Below are 24,532 nucleotides of genomic sequence, written 5' to 3' on the forward strand. Positions count from 1 at the left end.
TCATTTATTTGTTATGTAATCTAATTGATATGACTCTGGGATTATGATTTAGTTTTCTCTCCGCACTTTATTCTGTCCGCACTTTTTCTGTCCGCACTTTCCCTCTCCGCACTTTTTTTCTCCGCCCTCAGATCTTAAAAAAACTACTGAGGCTAGAGGGCTGCAAATTGGTATGTTGATCATCCACCCTCCAATCATCAAACATACCAAATTGCAGCCCTCTAGCCTCAGTGGTTTTTATTTTATTTAAGATTAAAGTTAGCCATAATCGTGCGTCTGGCAACGGTATAGGATCCTTGTAGTATGATGATTCCAGTCGATTCTACAGTCCCTGGAATAATAGAATTCCATTTCCTGGAATAAGAGAATTGGTTTCCTGGAAGAATTAAACCTTCCACGATTCTACTGTACGTTCCAGGTGATTCTCTGGAAGTGCGAAATCTTTCCTCCAACCTTAGAATCCTTGCAGGATAATGATTCCAGTCGATTCTAAAGTCCCTGGAATAACAGAATCCTTTCCTGGAATAGTCAAACCTACCTAGGTTCTTCTGTACATTCCATTTCCTGGAAGAAGAGAATTCGCTTCCTGGAACAGCCAAACCTTCCACGATTCTACTGCACATTCTAGAACTGTGAAATCTTTCCTCCAACCTTAGAATCCTTGCAGGATAATGATTCTGTTAGATCCTGACGCCCTTGTTGAGCGTAGGAGGAACCTCCTCGGCACGAATAAACACATCCTTCACCCGATTTTTCCCCGCGTTTGAAACTCGTACGCCTCAAGAAGGCTTGACGGATGAGGTTGGAGGAACGCGTAATCTCGGCCCTGTCAAACTTCTTCTTCTTCTTCTCACGGAAAGAGAATCTGTTCTACCCTAATCCGATAGGTACAAGGCAAGATAGGGTGGGGATGGGTTGAGGGAAGGTTGAGGGATGGTTAAGGGAAGGTTGAGGGTTGAGGTAGGTACTCTAAAGAAATCCTTTTAGATTTAACATGTCATGGAAGCTTAGAACTTGCAGTATTTGAGATGAGATGTTAGAGTAAAGATTGATGCAAGACTGGAGGGTTGAGGAGGTTGAGGGAAGGTTGAGGGTTGGGGTAGGTACTCTTAAAGAAATCCTTGTAGACTTGACGTATAATGGAAACTTAGAACTTGAAGAATTTGACATGAAATCTTATATCAGAGACTGATTTCTTAGGGTCTGTGTGTAAATCCTCTTAAAATCTGAGGTCATGGGTGTCAGTGAGGCCTTCTTTTCGGAGAGAATTATTATAGAAGCTATTTCTAAATAGAAACTTAGAAAGTAATATTAAACAATTGACAGGTCTTGTATAGAAGACATCAGAGAGATTTCAGTATGTCTAATCAGGCAAAAATTTAAAACAGAAAGTAGGATCATTGTAGACCAATATTTCCTCGAGCTAAACGGATCACTGACTGAAATAACACCTGTAGAAATTATATTTGCACTCGCTCTATTGGAAGTTTTGTGTGTGAAATCATATATTAGATCATTCCTTCTAATTTTCCTGGGTTTTTTCGGGTCTGGGCATGAAAGTGGCTTTAGGAATCCGCTTTCCAATGGTGCTTGTCCCCACAAAAACCTAGTATGCTTAGGTTCAGTCAAGGACAGAAAGCGAAACAGCAACCATTTTTGGTGCTGGAACGAAGACATATCTTGATCACAAGAAACAAAACCAGGAAAAACAATAGCCTTCTCTTTACGTCGAATTTCGACAAATCTTTCGGGGTCCTAATTCTCACATTTTGCCCCAAACGAAGATGGATAGATATCGAATGATTTCGCGCCTTGGAAACTTTTCTGTGATCGCAGGGAAAATGGACGATACCTGGATGGCATTAACTCGATTCGACCGAGGAATTGGCAAGTGGTTTGAGAATCATGGGAAGAAGGAGAAGAGGAGAAGAATTAGGAGAAGAAGAGAAGGAGAAGGAAGAAGGAAAGTTAAAAAATAAGTAGAGAATGAGGACTGAGAAATGGAAAGATTTTTTTGAGAGGACAAACAACTCGATTCGACCGAGGAATTGGCAGGTGGTTTGAGAATCATGGGAAGAAGAAGAAGAAGAGGAGAAGAATTAGGAGAAGAAGAGAAGGAGAGGAAAGGAAAGAGGATTAAGAAGAGGAGAATGAATAAGAGAAGTGAACTGATGGGTAGAGAATGAGAAAAGAGAGAAGGTTTGTGAGACCACAAAGAGAATGAGGGCTTTTATCCATAACGAAAGTAAAGAGAGGAAGAATCGAGAAGAATAAAAAGAAAAAGGAGAAACAGAATAGAATAGAGAGAAGAAGGAAACATTCCTCAAACATTCTTTAGATGGAAGAGAACGCGAGAAGAAAAAGGCTGGTGAATAAGAGGACAGAAAAGAGTAAAAAGAATTTATGACTGAAAGCAGTAGGTGAAAATAAACTCTCTTATCAAGGAAAAAGAACAAAAATAGAAAACATAACGAAAAGGAACAGAGAAAAGATAGGGAATAGAAGAACCAGTAAAAGAGGAGAAGGGGGTGGGGGGGTAACGTCCCCCGGCCATCACCTGTACCGCTGGAACTGACTCCAGCTAATTTCCATTTGAAAGGGGACTCTCAGGGTCCGACAGTATACCATACAAAGAAGTAAGGAACGTAGTCTCCCCTCCAACTGGCGATGGGACTCTCCCCGTTTTCTTTAATTAAAACTTTTATTTTTTCTATCCACTCTCCCTTTAACCTAATTTGATATTCATGGACCCAGAAGGACTTCGGGTGCTTTCTTTCGGTTTTGGGGGGATCTCTCTCTCTCTCTCTCTCTCTCTCTCTCTCTCTCTCTCTCTCTCTCTCTCTCTCTCTCTCTCTCTCTCATGATTATTTATAATTCTATTCACTGCTTTCTTCCACAATCATCAGGAAATAATTATCACAGTACCATAGCTGAATATTTGATTTTCTCTCTCTCTCTCTCTCTCTCTCTCTCTCTCTCTCTCTCTCTCTCTCTCTCTCTCTCTCTCTCTCTCTCGTGTATAAATAAGAGATAATAGGTTTGAACATTTTAAAGTAATAAAAAACTATTTTTTATTGATATTTTGTCATATTTAAGTTTGTAAATGAAAGAAAAAATTATTTTTGGGGAGTTTTTCTAAAAAAAATTAAACTGTTTAGTATTTTTAACAGTAGCTACGATAAACAAATAAGCAAAAATTAAATTTTTTATTATTTTTGTGCAGCAAAAATAAAAAAAAAATAAAATTGTCGTGGCTTCATTATAACATCACACAAAGTAAAAAAAATACCAATTTTTATTCATTTATACTTTTTGCATTCATTAATACTTTTAAACTTTTTTCGTTCATTAACACTTTTTCAAATATCCTTCATATACTTTTTCTCGTTCCCTGACAGGACAAAGACTCACAAACACATAATTCTTTCAGCAATGTAATTTTATCAATTTTTTTTTTAATACAGAATGAAAATGGAATATTTTTTTATTGAAAGCAACTGAGAGATAAATCATTTTAATGTATTTTTGCATATAATTTATTTTCTGATTTGTAAATATGGTTTGCAATTTAAGAGATAAATAATTTTAATGTATTTTTTTGCATATAATTTAAAAAATCTTTAAAAGTAACAGATTGTTTTAGAAAAGTCCTGTTTGTTCAGGTACCTTTAAAAAATCTTTAAAAGTAACCAGATTGCTTTAGAAAAGTCTTTTTTGACCCCTGACCTCAGAAATTGACCTTGCCCTAAAACCGATTTGTAAATATGGTTTGCAAGAAGAGATAAATAATTTTAATGTATTTTTTGCATATAATTTATTGTTCAGATGCATTGAGAAAACTTTAAAAGTAACCAGATTGCTTTAGAAAAGTCCTACTTGACCCCTGACCTCAGAAATTGACCTTGCCCTAAAACCGATTTGTAAATATGGTTTGCAAAAAGAGATAAATAATTTTAATGTATTTTTTGCATATAATTTATTGTTCAGATGCATTGAGAAAAACTTTAAAAGTAAAACCGAGATTGCAAAAGAGATTTAATGTAAATATAATTTATTGTTCAGATGCATTGAGAAAACTTTAAAAGTAACCAGATTGCTTTATAAAAGTCCTACTTGACCCCTGACCTCAGAAATCGACCTTGCCCTAAAACCGAAATCATCTTTAACTTTAAAGACACGAGTCTTTGACCTTCAAGAACAGACAGACGCACAGGAGGCCTTACAGACACACACACAGACATAGAGACGGGGTCCCCAAAAATATATTTATATGAACTTTCGCCACAAGAACAAAACTCAACAACAAAATCTCTTATGATTTTTTCCCCCTCGAATATTTCCAACCCGGTGACTCCTTAAAAATGGCCCCAGGGTACATTGGCTATCTTTGTGGTTTATCTTTGCCTCTCTCTCTCTCTCTCTCTCTCTCTCTCTCTCTCTCTCTCTCTCTCTCTCTCTCTCTCTCTGTTTATCTACGGGCGTCCCTTCCTGGCCAGAGGGCATTCCTCACAACAGGAATACAAGGCAGCTTTTACACTCTCATTTTTTGGGAGCCATTTTATTTCTTCTTCTCTCACTTCTGTGTTTGTTTGTGCCTTTGTTGTGCGTCTCTCTCTCTCTCTCTCTCTCTCTCTCTCTCTCTCTCTCTCTCTCTCTCTCTCTCTCTTTGATGAACAGTTTTACTTTTTCACTGCATTGATCAAAAGTGGACTTCTTGCAGTCTGCTTACGATCTCTCTCTCTCTCTCTCTCTCTCTCTCTCTCTCTCTCTCTCTCTCTCTCTCTCTCTCTCTCTCTCTCCATCGTATTCTTCAGAATACCTAAAGAACAAGGGGTCACTATTGACAGCAGATAGAAAAAAAGGTATTCCTAAGAATACGTAGAAAGATTCAACAATTCCTCAAGACATCTAAGAAGTAAACATTCTTTAAAATAGGCATAATCCCAAAATGTACCTAAGAATAAGTAGGACCTCCTTGAGTATAGAAAACGAATGCCCCCGACATTCTTCAGAACAGACAAGAAGCTCCATGCATTCTCACAGACAGGGAGATGTTGATGTAACTTGGGCAGAGAATGGTTATACATTCTTCAGAATAGAGGGGCTGACTCAGACGGGACTCAGAAGACTAAAACTTGGCCATTCTTTAGAATAGGCAAGAAACTGGAAATGAGAATATTAAATCTTGGCCATTCTTCAGAATAAGGAAGAAACTGTGAATGAGAGAACCGTCTATTCCTAAGAATAGTCTTGGATGACTTAGAAAAGTGGCCATGGAAGAAAGGTCTAGATATTCTTCAGAACAGAAAAAGACCAAGAACTGGAATATTCTTAAGAATAGACAGCAATATGGGAGCGTGACTCAAATGTTGCAATTGGAAGAATGGAAAAGTATGATTCAACAGAGATGTAATTGGCCCTTTTTGGAAACCAGGCAGGAATAACAGCTTATTCTCAAGAACAGGCGTTCACACCTAGACACAGCTGTTGAAAAATGACCCACATATTCTGCAGAATATGTAGGAAACATCTACCTAACTATTCCTAGCCATTCTCACAATGGGTATCTGGACTCACCTCGTCCATCCAGAGGCCTTGTTTATATATTTGCAGCCAGACAATCCAAGACTTCAAGGATTCCATTCCTGAATTCCCATCCTGAATTTCATCCTGGATCCTTGGCGAGCAATTTGCCAGACTCTCTCTCTCTCTCTCTCTCTCTCTCTCTCTCTCTCTCTCTCTCTCTCTCTCTCTCTCTCTCTCTCTCTCTCTCTCTCTCTCGATGTTTGGAGATCAAGTTGGTTTGAATAGAGGAGACTGGAATCAGTGGTCCCTTTATTTATGTTTTGTTTGGTTTTTATTTATTTTTATATATTTTTTGTATTTTTTGTAGGATTTCACTGTTATTGTATTTTATTTTTTTGTATTTTGTTTGTTTTTTGGGGTTCTTGAACTGTTTCTGTTTGTTAATGTTGTTTGTGGGAATCCAGTTGTTTTCTAAAGTTTGTATATATATGTATATGTATATATATATATATATATATATATATATATATATATATATATATATATATATATATATATATATATATGTAACCTACTTAATTCTCTCTGGTAACTCATTAATCTCATCGATTCTATGTCATTAACCCAAAGAATCTTATGTATTCTTTGTTATTAACCCAAAAGAATCTTATATATTCTTTGTTATTAACCCAAAGATTCTTACATATTCTTTTTGATTAATCACAAGATTCTTTTGTATTATCTTTATTTAACCACGAGATTCTCTTTCTCATATATCCTTTCGTTAACCACAAGATTCTTATATATTCATTCTCGTTAACCACAAGATTCTTCTCTCTCTCTCTCTCTCTCTCTCTCTCTCTCTCTCTCTCTCTAACTCTCTAACCCTCGTTAAGATTCTCATATTTTCTCTCGTTAACCACAAGATTCTTATATATTCATTCTCGTTAACCACAAGATTCTCTCTCTCTCTCTCTCTCTCTCTCTCTCTCTCTCTCTCTCTCTCATCCATTCTCGTTAACCCACAGAAACTCGTTTTTCTCTCTCGTTAGCCCCTAGACAATCCATTTCAGTTCTCGAAGCGTGTAGTCAATTACAGAGACAAATCACCTCTCTCTCTCTCTCTCTCTCTCTCTCTCTCTCTCTCTCTCTCATACAGGCACACACAAAGCAAGACGAATCTCTCTCTCTCTCTCTCTCTCTCTCTCTCTCTCTCTCTCTCTCTCTATATATATATATATATATATATATATATATATATATATATATATATATATATATATATATATATATATATATATAATCTAACTTCGTCCGAATCCGTGATATCGCCTTTGACCTCGACGACTTAAATAGCCCTGATAAGGATTGTAATAACGGTCTATCTTCCGGCAGAGGAGCAGTCTCTCAACCCCCTTTCCCCCACCCCCACGCCCCCACGCCCCCACAATCACAGGGCGCGGGCGTAATTAATGGCAAATTAAATGAGGGTCGTCTATACGTTTTATACCTCGTGGCGTTCGGAGATATCAGGTTGCGTTTGTCCGAGTCTCTCGCAGGGAGAAAGTGGAATATTTGTCTAATTGATTGAGAATCTCTCCTTTCCAGTCGATTCTTGACGATTCTGATCGATGGGAAAATATATAGATATATATAGGTTCATATAGTGATATATAGAGAGAGAGAGAGAGAGAGAGAGAGAGAGAGAGAGAGAGAGAGAGAGAGAGAGAGAGAGAGAGAGAGAGAAAGCCTTCACGGATCCTTGACCAAATAATCCCAGACGACAAAATCAATGGATTATGAAGGAAGCGGAAGAAAAATGAGGTGATAAAAGGAAGAAGAAGAAGAAGAAGAAGAAGAAGAAGAAGAAGAAGAAGAAGAAGAAGAAGAAGAAGAAGAAGAAAAAGAAGAAAAGAAGAAGTAGTGAGGTGGTAAATGTGAGGAAGAATCTACGGCCAGAATTCTTCCAGACTTTTATTCTCGAATTTTTATTTCTCCGACTTTTATCGTTATTGCTTTGAGTTATATTCTCCTTTATTCGTTCACGTTGTGGTTGTTTTAATGTTTTGGTTATTGGTTGTGTTTGTGCAGGGTTATGATAATAATAATAATAATAATAATAATAATAATAATAATAATAATAATAATAATAATAATAATAATAATAATAATAATAATAATAATACCCAAGATAAAAAAAAGAATAAAAATTTTAAAAAATCAATAAAATTAAATAAAAACGTAAAATTGGTCTCATTCCATCCTATCTCCAATTCCATGATCGTGGCAAGGCAACCTAACGTTTGGAAATAGGACGCACTGTTAAGTGGTAGGCTTCCAGGACATGGTAATATAACTGTCAGACTTGTTTGCAACTCCTTTCCAGGTTCTTGTTCCCTTTCCAGGATAACTTTTCCAGAATAGGGTTCTGGAACCTCTTTCCGGGTTCCTATTCCTTTTCCAGAATAGGTTCCTGGAAAATTTCTTTCCAGGTTCCTATTCCTTTTCCAGAAGAAGTTTTCCAGAATGGGCTTCTGGAACTTCTTTCCAGGTTCCTATTCCTTTTCCAGAATAGGTTTCTGGAACCTCTTTCCGGGTTCCTATTCCTTTTCCAGGATAACCTTTCCAGCACAGGTTCTGGAATATACATCTCTGTCCTTAGCATTTCCAGGGTCCTTGATGAAACCTATCTCCTTTTCCAGGATGTCCCTTCCAGATGAACCCTCTGGAACCGCTGTTTCTGATATGGACGATCCCCCTTCCAGGCATGGACTTTCCAGCTTCTTCTTCCTTTCCAGGATGTTCTCCCATTCTCCTCCTCCCCTTCCAGATAAGCCAATTGGGAGCTTCCATGTATAGATCTTCCAGGACCTTCCAGCCTCCTTGGGAAACATCCCAAGTGTCTCTTCCTTCTTTTCCAGACCTCTTCCTGTTCATCATCCTCAATTTTTTTTTTCTCTCTCTCTCTCTCTCTCTCTTTCCAGGATAAGCCCCTGGAACCTCTCCTCTTCTTCTTCCGTCTCTCTCTCCCTCTCTCTCTCTCTTCTTCCAGATAAAACCCTGGAAGGCATCTCATGGAATTCCTTCAAGAATGGCCACTGGAATCCGGTTAGCACCTCTGTCTGGTAATGAGCCCCTTCCCATTCCTCCCTTTTAATATTCCCATTCCAAAACATATTGCCAGCTTTTATTAGGTGCTAAGCCACGCCCCCATTCCCGCCACACCCCCTGAGACAGTCCCAGGCCCCTACTCCCACCCCCTACCCCGCAAAAGAGACCCCCAGCTCTCTCTCTCTCTCTCTATCTCTCACTCTCAATTTGGCTTCTGAAAACGTGCGCGCCAAAAGTGAAATTCTTCGCGCGCGTTTTATGTTTTTTTTTTATTTTATTTGGCGGGAAGTCCCGTCCTCCAGGATTGTTGGGGGAGTTTTGTTTTGTGTTTTTTTTTTTTTTTTTTTGGTAAATACTGATGTGTCTTGTTTGTGAGTGTATGTGTGTTTTTGGGTGTAATGTTGCCTTTGTGAGAAACTTAATTGTGATTATTGTTTTTCTGTGAGAGTTTTATTTGTAAGTTTAATTTTTTCAAGTTTTTTTTATAATATTTTCTTGGCAAAATTGCTCTATATATATATATATATATATATATATATATATATATATATATATATATATATATATATATATATATATATATATATATATATATATATATATATATATATAATATTTATTATATATATTTATATATATAATGTTTATAATATATATTTATTTATAGTCCAGCACCTGACATGAACTCTCTCTCTCTCTCTCTCTCTCTCTCTCTCTCTCTCTCTCTCTCTCTCTCATACCCTGCGATACTCAATCTAATCTCGCGTTAATGAGAACTCTCTCTCTCTCTCTCTCTCTCTCTCTCTCTCTCTCTCTCTCTCTCTCTCTCTCTCTCTCTCTCTCTCATTAGCAATAAAGCGTTAAATAGCAATCACAATGGGGCCGGAATGATTGATGGGCATTCGCCAGGCGAGAGAGAGAGAGAGAGAGAGAGAGAGAGAGAGAGAGAGAGAGAGAGAGAGAGAGAGAGAGAGAGAGAGAATGTATATTACTAATTACTACTACCAATATCTTACTACTGTTACTCAGTTCATTCATGAAACTCGCCTCGTGAGAATGTTTGCATTGTGAAGGAATGTTAAAACTTGTTTTATAATATTGGCCATATTTTTGCTGTTGTTATTCTTATTTTTGTGTTATGGCCTGTGTTATTATTATTATTATTATTATTATTATTATTATTATTATACACAGCCATCCCTGGACCTCCCAAACCTCCCAAACTCAGGTACCTCCCTTCATAGCCAACATAAGACCCCACCTCATAAAGCAACTTTTAGGACCCTCCTGAAGGAGTAATCTCCTCATATGCCTCGTTCCCTCACTCCTCACTACTCCTCACTCCTCACTCCATCTCCCTCTGTTGGCAAATGGCTGCGGAAAAGGATGAAGGGCGAATATTACCGGATTGGTCGTAAAGCGCGGCGCTAAAATAAGTTTCCGCCAAATGTTCCAGGTCGTTTGGGCGGCCTCGTTGTTCGCGGGTGGTCCTCCCGAATTTCCTTGGGGGCTTCTGATGTGGGTATATTGAGGGGAAGGTAGTTTATATGCCATGATCAATCCTAAAACGACGCTGAAATAAGTTCCCGTCAAATCATTAGAGAAAATCGAGGGCGTCGCTAAATTAAGTTCCCTTGGAATTATTATAGGGAGTCACGGCAATACAAGGGGCTTAATTTAGCGTTAAGGTCGTCAGGGTTATTCACAAACTGCCAAAATAACTTCCCCTCAAAACTGACACGACTAGAATGGAAATTTTAGCTTACGACGCGAAATTAACTTCCTGTCAAAACTAACACGATCCTAGAATGATTTTTTGACGTAGAACAGTTCAGTAGATTGCACCCAACGCGAAATTAACTTCCTGTCAAAATTAGCATGCTTCTAGAATGAATTGTCAAAGCAAAACAGCTTGGTAGATTGCACAACGCAAAATTAACCTTCCGTCAAAAGTACCCAACCTTGAAATGAATCTAGACGTCCAAAAAAAAGGCCCAGTAGATTACACATCGCGGAATTAACACCCCGTCAAAAACTAACAGGCCGTGAAACGGCCCGGAAGAGCCATTACTCGCTCGTAGATCGCCAAATTGTTCAATAAAAAGGCGCTAAAATAAGTTCCCGCGTAAAAATACATACATAGAGCCTCTCTCCGTCTCGCTCATTAAAGCTCTTTTTTTTTTTTAATAGAGTCAAGTTAAAAGAACTGTTGATTATATGACAGACTTAATCTCCAGTGTCCTCTGGGCTCGGCAAAAGTTTGGATGGGTGCTCAAGTCGCTGATTTTATACGACAAGTTTTTTTTTATATATTTTTTATCATTTTTTTTATTCTCAGGTCCGTCAAGTTTTATTCATTTAGTTTTTTTTTATTTGCAAAAATTATTTCTTGAGATTTTTGGTTTATATTTTGTCAATTTTTTTTTATCAAATTTCATCATTTTTTATTCAGTTATTTTTTTACAATTGCAAAAATTGTTTCTTAATATTTTTGTTTACATTTTGTCGATTTTTTAAATTAAGTTTCATCAATTTTTATTCGTTCAGTCATTTTTTTCTATTTGCAAAAATTATTTCCTAATATTTTTGTTTAGATTTTGTCATTTTTTTATCAAATTTCATCAATTTTTATTCAATAAACTCAAAAAATATCTTTTGGACACTGTTCCTTGCACCAGACCCCTAAGATTCATTGCAAGAGTGTGCAACATTGCACCAAACCTGAAAAAATAATAAAAACATAAAATTAAAAAATAACCAATTTTTTGTCTTCCTCCACAGCTCCTCTGGTGGTCGTGTACGCAATTAGGGGCCAGACTGTCAGGCTGCCTTGTAACTGGACCACTTCTCCAGAGGACCCAGTGATTTTGGTTCTCTGGTACAAAAATGGCACCAAAACACCTGTTTTCAGGTAAGTTAGACTTTTTTTTTTTTTTTTGTCTAATTGGTGAAATGGTTTTGTCTGTCCGTCCGCACTTTTTCTGTCAGCCCTCAGATCTTAAAAACTACTGAGGCTAGAGGGCTGCAAATTGGTATGTTGATCACCCACCCCCCAATCACCAAACATACCAAATTGCAGCCCTCTAGCCTCAATAGTTTTGATTTTATTTAAAGTTAAAGCAAGCCATAACCGTGCCTCTTGCAACGATATAGACCAGGCCACCACCGTGCCTGCTTAAAGTTTCATGGACCTCGACTCAAACAGCATTATACCGAGAATGACCAATGTATGATAATATATTCAGTCAAATTACCTGGATTTTCAATTATGAATCAAAATACCCGTCATTGTGGAAGGATTACCTGTGGGTTCAATTAGAGGAATTCATCAGAAAGGTAATTACCTCCAATTTACCTGTATAAGCTTTGACCTAATTACAGTACAGGTATTTTTAATTGCTGTTTAAAATTGTGGGTACCTGGTCGTCTACCTGGTTCTGGTAATTGGTGGGTTACATGACCAGGTGAAACTTGTGGGTGATTTGGTAACAGGAATTGATGGGTCTCTCTCTCTCTCTCTCTCTCTCTCTCTCTCTCTCTCTCTCAAATTATAATTCATTTTATATGTAAAAAAACAGTCTCTCTCTCTCTCTCTCTCTCTCTCTCTCTCTCTCTCTCTCTCTCTCTCAAATTACAATTAATTTTATATGTAAAAAAGGATCTCTCTCTCTCTCTCTCTCTCTCTCTCTCTCTCTCTCTCTCTCAAATTATCTCTCATTTTATATGTAAAATTCATTTTATAGTAAAAAACAGGATCTCTCTCTCTCTCTCTCTCTCTCTCTCTCTCTCTCTCTCTCTCTCTCTCTCTCTCTCAAATTACAATTCATTTTATATGTGAAAGAAACAAGGTCACTAAACATCTCTCTCTCTCTCTCTCTCTCTCTCTCTCTCTCTCTCTCTCTCTCTCTCTCTCTCTCTCTCTCTCTCTCTCTCTCTCTCTCTCCTGACGATTTCCAAGCACTTCTCACCCAATTCAGTCCCTCGCCAACATCAAAAATAGAATTGAATTAAATCTGACAAACAATTCCCAATATCTCGAGGCTTATTTACTTCCTCAGGCTTTCCTCATTCTTCTTCTTCTTCTTCTTCTTCTTCTTCTTCTTCTTCTTCTTCTTCTTCTTCTTCTTCACACACTCATTCATTCTCCCGGAACCTCATCATTTATGTTAATCTGGCCAAGACAGAATCGCCTGTCGGCTGGAGTTATACCTGCATATTTCTTCTTGTTTTTTTTTGGCAAGAACCTTTTTTGGGGGGGGCCATTTTCTATTTGAGGATTTGTTTATTGGTCTACATTTTCCTCTGTATGTGTTCTAACCCTGGATCGATCCCACGGGGGAGTGGGGTGGCCTTCAGGTATTTATCTTAATGAGTTCACAAAGGGCATATCTTAGATACCCTTTTGCAAACAACTTTTTTTTTGGGTGGGGGCCATTTTCTATTTGAGGTTTTGTTTATTGCTGGGTATTTTTTGGGTATTTTCCTCTGTATGTGTTCTAACCCTGGATCGATCCCACGGGGGAGTGGGGTGGCCTTCAGTTATTTATCTTAAGGAGTTCATAAAGGCATATTTAATCTGCTGCGTGGTATAAGTACAGTAGGTGCCTAATGATATGCCCATGTAGTGAATTGGAGATAGATAGAGAAGGCTGGGTGTAGGGCTCGCAGCCTCATCCTATGAAGATAAAACCATAAATTCTGATCATCTCCCACCACATAAATGCCAGGAATTTACTCAGGAAATTCTGAAAAAAATTTCAAGTAAACTCATTTTTATAGAGAAAGTAAATATCTCCAGCCAACATCTTTCTCAGCCTTAACAGGGGAGAGAGAGAGAGAGAGAGAGAGAGAGAGAGAGAGAGAGAGAGAGAGAGAGCCTTAACTGGGCAAATGTGTGTTAGCGAAGTGAAACTGGCTGAAAGCTAAAGTTATCCTGATAAAAGGGGCCTCCGAAAATGAAATACCTTCGGGTAAACCGAAAGTTAAGGGGAAAATGGCAACTCAAGTAGGTGGGCGGGTTGCCAGATCCCGCCGGGAGAGAAAACTGATATGATACTTATGTGTTTGTGTCTTTCGTCTGCTCAGCAGTACCTCGCGCGCATGCGCGGGAAGAAGGAGTCAAATGAGATCCTTTTTTATTGTTTTTTCTAGTGAAAATATCAAGAATTGTGAAGTTGAAAGTATCCTAATGGTGGAATATGATGTATATTTGATTGGAAAGTATATTAATAATGAAATAAGGTTTAATTTCCGTATCAAAATCATGATATTAATGAATAAAAGGAGTATCTGCGAATGAGGAATCAAGCGAGTATCAATACTGACACAAGATTTTGTGTATCTTTCCGCCCCATCCAAAAAAAAATGGATAAATTTGCATGAAATTGATTAATAGGTTTCATTTGTCAAATTGAATTGTGGCAGTATTAAAATAATGTTTATTTTGCTGCCTGAAAGTGAATTAATACCTGAATATTAATCATTATCATAAACCTGATTTGAACACCACACCTGTGATCCTTATGTGGTACCTGAGTTGGCAAATACAGGTATTTATTACCTGTACGATACGAGGTATAAAGAATTAACCAGAAATGAGTTGACTAATGAGAATTTGCACCCCACGGCTGTTTGGGGGAGGGGAGGGGTGAGCAGTGTGGGGTGAGAGGGGGGGTGAAAGACTGGTTTGGGTTGGGGAGAGGGGTGGCAAAGCGGGTTTTTGGGAGGTGGGAATTTGGCAAGTGTCGTTTGACATAGAAAAACATGAAAGTTTCTGTTGTAGATTGGGGCAAAAATTTTGAGAGAGAGAGAGAGAGAGAGAGAGAGAGAGAGAGAGAGAGAGAGACAGCAAATTAGACAGTAGACAGGCAGACACTGACAGAGTTAGACAGCAGATCAGAGACACGGATTGAGAATGAACGAAGACAATAGATAGAAGAATATTTCTTCATTCGTAAAATTTATGCCCAGAGGCCTTTGGGGTGGGCAACCCAAGATTAAAAATAGAAATAAGACATATCTTAATATGGATATACACGAGTATTGACTTCAGAACTCGTGTGTTTGTGTGTTTGTGAGGCCAGCATGGTTTTGTAATGAGATGTTTACCTAAGGTCATGCTGCAAACAGCTGTTGTTTCAAGTTTGTTGACTCAGCCTGGTTGGGGCCTGGTTTTGGGAGGAGTGTATGTTTGTGTGTATGTGTGTATATGATGTATGTATGTTTCTATGTATGGAATGTGCACACACATTCTGGAACTTCCGGAATATTTGTTCCCATCCCTTTCCAATACCGCTTTCGCTCCAACGACTAGTCGCTTTCTAGACTTGCTTTTCACTAACCTGTGCTTCTGTTTTCTTAACATGACCAGACCATCTTCAAAACCCTCACGTCACCAAACCGTATATTCTTTTTATCGCCTTCGTTTTCCCATTCTCTCCGCACATGCAGACCATCTCGACAAACACAAGCTGCCGTTCTCTGTAAGTTCTTGGTCGTATCTCACGGCTCTTTGTAACACCTGTCTGGCCACCTTTTCCCACATATAATCTGTGGAAATCAGTAATCCTTTGATCACACAATTTGCTTTGGAAATCTCTCCCTATTTCTGTTCTTCCTGACTCACAACCTTCTTTCCTTCCTTCCTGGATATTCAATAAGTCTTCAGGGGTGAGGCTGCTAGCCCTACACCCTTTTGTCGACCCAAGCTGATGCTAGTAAAACCATTCTTACTTGGGTCAACTGGTAGGTGGCAGGTTAGGATCAAGACATGAATCCTTGCAGGTAAGCATAGGATTCTATTATCGTACCTCTTTGGAAAGTGATTGTATATTTATAAAGATAGGTAGGTAGGTAGATAGATAGATAGATAGATAGATAGATAGATAGATAGATAGATAGATTAAATCCTCCTGTATGCATCATATAAGGCCCCCCTTGGGTGGGGGCCGCCAGTGCCATTGTTATTCATCAAAACTCATAATGGAAAGTCACCCAACCGTGCATACAAAGAGTTTGTGTGTGTGTGTGTGAGAGAGAGAGAGAGAGAGAGAGAGAGAGAGAGAGAGAGAGAGAGAGAGAGAGAGAGAGTGAGAGAGAGAGTGTGTGTGTGTATGTATGCCCATATTCCAGGGGCATTCCATGCCTCATCTAGAGTTGATGAATTTTTAATCACCATCCCCTCATTAACATTCATTGTGTTCTGGTCTTGCTGGCAGAAAATCCTTTGGAAGAGAGAGAGAGAGAGAGAGAGAGAGAGAGAGAGAGAGAGAGAGAGAGAGAGAGAGAGACTGTTGATTGTTTTTACCTACTGCGTTTTTCAGGTTTATTTATATTATTTTTATTATTTTTTCAGGTTTGAATAATAATATGTTATTTTTATTAATTTTAATAATTGGTTTTATTTTATTATTAGGGTTTTATTATTATTATTATTATTATTAGATAGCTTTCCCTTCTGATAGATTACTTCATCTATTCCTGATCTCTCTTTTGACATTTTTATTCTTCTCTCTCTCTCTCTCTCTCTCTCTCTCTCTCTCTCTCTCTCTCTCTCTCTCTCTCTCTCCATTTATTGTTCTTCCTTTCTCATGTTTTCATTTTAATTGTGTTCCGTCAAATCTCTTTCCTTCTTCTCTCTTTCCAGTTCTCTCTCTCTCTCTCTCTCTCTCTCTCTCTCTCTCTCTCTCTCTCTCTCTCTCTCTCTCTCCCCTTATTTTATCAAATTACGTTGTCTCATTATCCCTTATATGTGCCCGGGCTGGATGCGATAATATCCAAGAGAATAGCGTAATGGCTTGGCTTTATATCAAATTACGAGAGACAGAACGCTAGCTCTCTCTCTCTCTCTCTCTCTCTCTCTCTCTCTCTCTCTCTCTCTCTCTCTCTCTCTCTCTCTCTCTCTCTCTCTCTCAGTACATATACATGCACATACACAGACACACATACATATCTAACCCCCCCCCACCCCAAATTCCTCTCAAATCCAAATCCATTAAAGTCAAAATAGATTCTAGAAAACACAAGATTCTTTACGATTGTCATTTGTTTAATCAGCGCGATTTATCTCTCGAATCTTAGGTGCTATCTCCTTAATGAGGTGGAATTATGTCATGCAGAAATTCAGAGATACTTAATTGCGCCGGGGGAAATCACTGAGAGAGAGAGAGAGAGAGAGAGAGAGAGAGAGAGAGAGAGAGAGAGGTTGCCAGAATGCTGAAAAGTATTTTGTTTCTTGAAGTCTGAAAATGCTGTACAAATATTGTTAGTATTTGATATATACAGTGAGGAATAGATAGTGAGAGAGAGAGAGAGAGAGAGAGAGAGAGAGAGAGAGAGAGGTTGCCAGAATATGAAAGGTGGAATGTATTTTATTTTTGTTTCTCGAAGTTTGAAAATGCTGTACAAATATTGTTAGTATTTGATATATATAGTGAGAAATAGTGAGAGAGAGAGAGAGAGAGAGAGAGAGAGAGAGAGAGAGAGAGAGAGAGAGAGAGAGAGAGAGAGAGAGAGAGAGAGAGAGAGAGAGAGAGAGAGAGAGAGAGAACGACAAACAAACAGACACTTTTGACAGCTGAACTAACAAAACACTACCCGTTCTCAACTCTCCATCTCGCCTTTCTCATTGCCATCATCATTTTTCCCTTCTTCCCTCGTTTATCTCTCGCATTTCTCGCCTCCCTCCGTCCCAATCATCTCCGTTAACGACCGGGGAACCGGGATAACGCGCGAGGGAACAAGAAATACGACGGAGCAGATTAAAAAATATTGAAAAACCGACAGGAAGTTAATTGGTTCCGGAGAGCAAAAACGCACCAAGCGTCGGGCGGGTGGGAAGATGATTTACTTGCTGGCGTTCGGAACCCGGGATTAGACGACGGCAGGGCGTTTGGGACTTCGTATTGAGGAATGTAAGCAGACATAGATTGTTGTTCAGTCTTTTTCTTTTTTTTTTTTGGGGAGGGAGGGGTGCTTGACATTATATATATATATATATATATATATATATATATATATATATATATATATATATATATATATATATATATATATATATATGTGTGTGTGTGTGTGTGTGTGTATATATAATTCAATAATATAATTTAAAACTATTTAAATTTATTCATATATATAAATAACTCAATAATATAATTAAAAAATTATTTAAATTTATTCATATATATATATTGTTGAATTATTCCTGAATTACATTAATTTTAATTTTAATTATATATATTTTTTTACAAATCAGTTTGAATTATTTTCTAGTTGCTTTATTGAACTGTACTCGAATTACATTATTTTTTTAATCTGAATCATACAAATTTATATTATTTTTTTTAATTCATATACTGCAAATGAAATTGATAATAGTCTAAGCAGATTGATATACAACAATATCCAAAAAGAAACGACTCACGTATCACATTTTCGGATTAATATACAAATCCCGCGGGTATTTCAGAAATGTATATTACCCCTGTGACTATTAAATCATATGCATTTAAAAAAAAAAATCTTAAATCACACATTTTTTCGAAAATACCCAAAACGAATTGACCAGTGTGGATCAAATTATGCAGTTTATCGATGAATATACACATTACTCCCTGAAAGTTATGTGAATATTCGTGTTGATTCTTCGTGTATATTCTTCATAAACATCCAATGCTTTAGGCCAATGATACGCATTAAGGGAATTCTGGTGTATCGAGTTGTAGATGAAATATTATTCGAGTCGAGAATGCCAATATTCGTGGGCATTCTTCATAAGAATGGCATTTTTTTATGCCCGTGACGCCGTCAAGAATATGACGAATTCTCGCTTTTGAATGATGGACTCTAAAGAATGTGAAAATTCACATTCCATTCCCCCCAAAAACAGTTAAGGAATTGCTACTGACAGGAATTACTGTCATTTGTTCAAAATGCCTTTGGAGCGATGGCGGTGAGTATCACCAACACAAACACTGTTTGTTTGTGAGATTCTGCGATGCTACGTCAACCAGCTTTATGATTTCAACAAACACAACAAACAGTAGCTTTGGGTCTTGCAAATATCTTGGGACATACTTCTGGGATGTGTTTATGTATGTATGTGTTTGTTTGTTTGTTTATATACACACATACACAATGGATGTGTTCATGTGAAGGTATGTGTATTTATGAGACTGTATATTCGTCCAGGAAGGTGTTTTTATGTGTATGTGTATGTGTATATATATATTCATGTGTATGTTGAAAACATATATCTGCTTGTATTCAAGTATGTGACATATTCTTTATGATGGTGTATGTATGAGCATCTTGTATGTGTAAATTCATGTTTATGCTGGCGTTAACTGTGTATGTATAGACACTTTTTGTGTATGAATGAATGTTTGTAAATGTATGTCTGTTTGGTAAGAATTTAATTTGTGTAATTAAGTACACAATTTTGTGTGGGTGTGAAAGGATTGTATATTGTGTATGTATAAGATATTTTATGTGTGTGTATGTTTGTGTATAAGTGTGTATGAGTGTAAGTAAAATTGAAAGTGTAAATACAGGATTAGCCAGACACATCAACACAACACCCCATTACAAGATTGTCAGCTTTGCACCAAACCCCCAGAAAAATGACCCCCTTTTTACAAGACACACAAAACCCAATCGCGACGAAAGACGAGGCCCGGGAGACGCCGCCACCACTACGATCACGCAGCAACCAAGACGTTAAGTCACTACCACTACAGAGTTTACGACCCCCTTCAAATCTGTGCCCTCTCCAGTCATAGCTGTCATTTGAGTGTGCTTAATGACGTCATGTGAGCCTTCTCCCTCCGGCTGATGACGTCATAAGGGCCTATTTCCTCCCGGCCTTGGAGGAACTTGGACGGAGGACTTTAAGACTTGATTCATGGCGCTATCATGACTGTATTAACTCAGGTACAGGACTCTTACTCTCCTATTATCTCTTTGCTACGCTGCGAATTATCTCGCCCGCTGGAAAGGGATTACTGGAATGCACGTGAGGTTTAGGAGTGGGACTCTGAGGTTTTGCATCTGTGAGATGGGGCGTGAGGGCTGGAACGCATTCGAGGAAGTGGGGGCGGTTGCTGGAACGGTCCTGGAGAACTGGAGTGTGGTAATGCTTCCAGAGAACTGGAGTCACTGGAATGACTGCTTTAAGACGTCCAGAGGGAGGCCACTGGAATGCAACTGGAGAAGAGAGGTGTGGTAATGCTTCCAGAGAACTGGAGTCACTGGAATGACTGCTTCCCGACATCCGGGGGAGGTCGCTGGAACGCAACTGGAGAAGAGAAGTTTGGTAATGCTTCCAGAGAACTGGAATCACTGGAAATTCTGCTTCCAGACATCCTGGGGAGGTCACTGGAACGCACCCGGAGAACTGGATTTTGTTAAAACATTCAGAGAACTGGAATCACTGGAATTACTGCTTCCAGACCTGGAAAAGTGGATGTTACAGCTCACCCACAGAGAGTGATTGAATCTGGCTGGATGATTACTAGAATGAATCTGGAAAGTCCCCAATACCCAGGAAGAATCTTTCCATACCCAGGTCACTAACCTGGAGGCCCCAGTGATGCCACAACCTCTGGCTTTCTTCTGGGTTATGCCAAGGGTATTGGGTGACGATGCCCTTAGGTGGGAAGGTCGAACTGAGGTCATAATGCCCAAAGTCACAATGAGACGTGTCAGTCAGTGGGGTAGCAGTATTGAGAGATAGCAGGACTGAAGTGTCTTACATAGCATTATTTCTTAAGAGGTATGAATGTGTGACTCAGAGATACCTCTCAAGCATACAATAGAAAGAAAGAAATAATACCCTCTCAGCTGAGGAAGGAAAGCAATAACCACCCCTCTCAGAGGTACCTCTCACGAGGCACCTCTCACGAGGCAAGACTTCCAACCAAACAATTCCTTACAACTGACAGTGACAAAGAAAAAATGAAAAGCGTAAGATTTAAAAATGAAAGAGATAAGTCGAGAAGCCCTAACGAGTCAGTAAATGCCTCCCAGACAGAGGTACCTCTCGGGAGGTGGGGAGAAGCAAAAGAAGAAGAAGAAGAAGACCGTGAAAAGGCTTCCTGTTATTTGCTGTCTAGATCGCTTTATGATTTTACAGCATTTTACAGCTGTCTGCCTCAAGAGCCTGGTGAGATTACTCTTTCATCTGTGGAAAGTGTAAAGGAGAGAGAGAGAGAGAGAGAGAGAGAGAGAGAGAGAGAGAGAGAGAGATAAAAGGTGTTATTAAGTTATGAAATGTCAGGAGATGAAGAGAAGAGATTAAAGGGGGGGAGAGAGAGAGAGAGAGAGAGAGAGAGAGAGAGAGAGAGAGATAAGAGGTGTTATTAAGTTGAAAGGGTGAAATGTCAGAGAAAGATGAAGAGAAATGTCAGAAGAGAGAGAGAGAGAGAGAGAGAGAGAGAGAGAGAGAGAGAGAGAGAGAGAGAGAGAGAGAGAGATCAAAGTGCAAATTGAAAGAAGCTTCCAGCATTTTAGAACCATAGTCCAGAGAGTTCCTCCTCTTCTCCGGAAGCCTGGAACGAAAGTTGGGCACTCTGGAACGTCCTGGAACATGTATGGAGATAAAACCAGCAGTGAAACATCAATACGTGGTTATTATTCTTCTCTGGAACCCTGGAATGAAGGCTCGGCATTCCGGAACAAGCGATTTCGCTGGAATACCAACCAACCCCTCCCCTCCCCCTCTTCCAAACGACTGGAAATAAACAGAAGGAAATCAAATTTGAAAATGATGGCTTGTTATGAAGTTTTATGGTTTACTTCATCCCCTGGATGGCTCCTGGAAGGCGGCTGGAATCCCCCCCCTCCTCCCCCCAACTTTTCTACCAACAGCCTAAGACCCAGTTCAGGCCCTTCCCTGGAATCCCTTTAACCCCTCTACCAATAGCCTAAGACTCAACTCACGCCCTATAAAGGCCTGGAATATCCTGGAATATCCTGGAATATCCTTCTCCTTTACCAGAAGCCCGTGGGCCTGGAACACTCCAGTCCCTGGGACCCAATCCATGCTACTGAGGATATAAAAACTGGAGTCGAATTCTGTCATGAAGGATGGGTTTTGCTGGGCAGGAAAGAGTCACGGCGAGATATATAGAGCACAGAGCTTTCTAGAGCTGCAAGAATGCCTGGAGCAGTGCTGAAGCGTTCTGGGTTATTTAGAGATGGACAGAGTTACTGTAGAGTCGAATACAGAGTTCCAGGAAGTCTGGACGGAACTGGATAGTCATATAGGGGGATTAGATCTTTAAAATAGAGCTTCAATGAGTTGACGTGTGACAGAGCTTGAGTCACAGAGGATCCTGAAATAGAGCTTGAGTTACAGAGGATCTTGAAATAGAGCTGGAGCCAACAGAGCTGCTATGAGTTGATTTGCCACAGAGCTGGACAGAACCGCAGAACTCTCAGTTCCAGAGATGCACAGATTAGCAACAAAGAAATGTAGATTAGAGCCGACAAAGAGCCGCTGAAACAGAGCCTGCCAGAGCTAAATGGTGCTCTAAAATAGAGCTATGAATGTAGCTTTACCCATCACCATTACAATCCCACCTTCCAAAATGAAAACTGTTACTAAGATAATCCATTCCAGGAAACTCAACCCGTTCGAAAATCATCTGGCTTCAAATAAACAAAAGAGGGGAGAGAGAGGGGGGAAGGGGGGCGGGGACCCCGTAATTGCTAGTGTATTCGACTTTATGACTTTTTCACGAGGCTCGTAAAACTTTAATCCCCCTCATGTGAAATCATATAAAAACTTTATATAAAGTTTGGGTTATCAAATAATGCAGTCTGGATTTGGGGACGGAAATTCTAAAGGGGATTTTATGAGAGCATATTGCTTATGGCGTTGTTATTATTATTATTATTATTATTATTATTATTATTATTATTATTGTTATTATTATTATTATTAGTATTATTATTAGAATTAAAAGTATTATTATTATTATTATTATCATTATTATTATTATTATTATTATTATTATTATTATTATTATTATTATTATTATTATTATTATTATTATTATTATTATTATTATTATAAAAGTATTATTATTATTATTATTATTATTATTATTATTATTATTATTATTATTATTATAAAAATTATATTATTATAATTATTATTATTATTATTATTATTATTATTATTATTATTATTATTATTATCATCATCTTTTGAGAAACAGGATATACAAAGAGGCTGAAATACGAGAAGATATGTAGAAGAGAGAGAGAGAGAGAGAGAGAGAGAGAGAGAGAGAGAGAGTAAAACAAGCTCATTAATTTCACACTCAAATGAGTCAGTAGCTAATCGGGCGAGAGTTTATCCCGAGTGAGTTTTGGATTATCAAATCCAGCCAATTTTCACTTCTTGGTTCAGGAGTTGGAAATTGGGAGAAAAAGATACTTCTTTTGGCCCTTTATCCTTTTGAGAGAGAGAGAGAGAGAGAGAGAGAGAGAGAGAGTGTGTAATCCTTTCTAGAGAGAGAGAGAGAGAGAGAGAGAGAGAGAGAGAGAGAGAGAGAATGTTTACACTGGTTTGTTGACATGTTACGGACGTGTTTATTTTAGCAAGCCTCTCTCTCTCTCTCTCTCTCTCTCTCTCTCTCTCTCTCTCTCTCCCCAGTATGTAAATATCCCGTTTAATCTAATATATATCCCTCTCTAATTTGATTGACTTATGTCAATACATTTCATAATGAAATTCCTCCTCTTTCTCTGTCTTTTAATTACATTTCTCTCTCTCTCTCTCTCTCTCTCTCTCTCTCTCTCTCTCTCTCTCTCTCTCTCTCTCTCTCTCTCTGAATTTCAACAAGAAGTGATACCTGTTATGGAGTCAGGAAAGCTTTCCTTAAATCATCTTGATTAGAATTCTCTCTCTCTCTCTCTCTCTCTCTCTCTCTCTCTCTCAGAATTTTAACCTTGCAATTGACATCTGTTGTACAGCAGAAAAAAAAATCAAACTTGAATATATTCTATTAAAATCTCTCTCTCTCTCTCTCTCTCTCTCTCTCTCTCTCTCTCTCTCTCTCTCTCTCTCTCTCTCTCTCTCTCTCCCCCACACCAGCTCCTGGAATCAGTCTTTATTCAAGCTCACAGGAGCGAATAAATGAGAGCCATTTTTTCCCAAACGACGTCACGAGAGAGAAAAAAAAATACTCTTCCACACTTATTTATTCGTTTAACTCTTTTCTTTTTCATTTTCTCTCTCTCTTTATTTTTTTCTCGGCGAGTCGGTCATAAATCTTGTTTATAAATGAGGGGACGAAGGAGGGAGATAATTAACTTGTCTGTGTAAAATCTAATTAAAAAAAAAAAAAGGGGGCGGGGGCGAGGTTTCTCGCTTCGTATTTCTCTTTCCGTTTTAATTAGGCGTTTCAGATTATTATTATTATTATTATTATTAGTAGTAGTAGTAGTAGTAGTAGTAGTAGTAGTAGCATTATTATTATTATTATTATTATTATTATTATTATTATTATTATTATTATTATTATTAAATGAATCTCGTTGGTGTTGGTTGGTCTGGAGAATTATTATTATTATTATTATTATTATTATTATTATTATTATTATTATTATTATTATTATTATTATTATTATTATTATTAATTTTTTTTATTAATATAATTATTATTATTTTTTATTAATATTATTATTTTTATTATTATTATTATTGTTATTTTTTATTAATATTATTATTCTTATTTTTAATATTTTTATTATTATTATTATTATTATTATTATTATTATTATTATTATTATTATTATTATTATTATTAAAAACAGGAATATCAATAGTAGCTGAATAACAAAAATGGAAGTATTGTAAATAATAATAATAATAATAATAATAATAATA

At 37.9% G+C, this 24,532-nt stretch overlaps 1 protein-coding gene across 2 annotated transcripts in view; it reads left to right on the top strand.

Annotated features, from left to right (window-relative positions):
- The window catches only part of LOC136856302 (synaptogenesis protein syg-2-like), a 320,580-nt gene that overhangs the window by 186,792 nt on the left and 109,256 nt on the right, over window positions 1-24,532 (top strand). For both annotated transcript variants that reach the window (XM_067134052.1, XM_067134053.1), the window contains one exon: window positions 11,419-11,548. In XM_067134052.1, the coding sequence (XP_066990153.1) occupies window positions 11,419-11,548 (130 nt within the window). The remainder of the gene's footprint in view (window positions 1-11,418; window positions 11,549-24,532) is intronic.

The sequence above is a fragment of the Macrobrachium rosenbergii genome, chromosome 35 (genome assembly GCF_040412425.1).
Source record: "Macrobrachium rosenbergii isolate ZJJX-2024 chromosome 35, ASM4041242v1, whole genome shotgun sequence".
Classification (NCBI taxonomy): Eukaryota; Metazoa; Arthropoda; class Malacostraca; order Decapoda; family Palaemonidae; genus Macrobrachium; species Macrobrachium rosenbergii.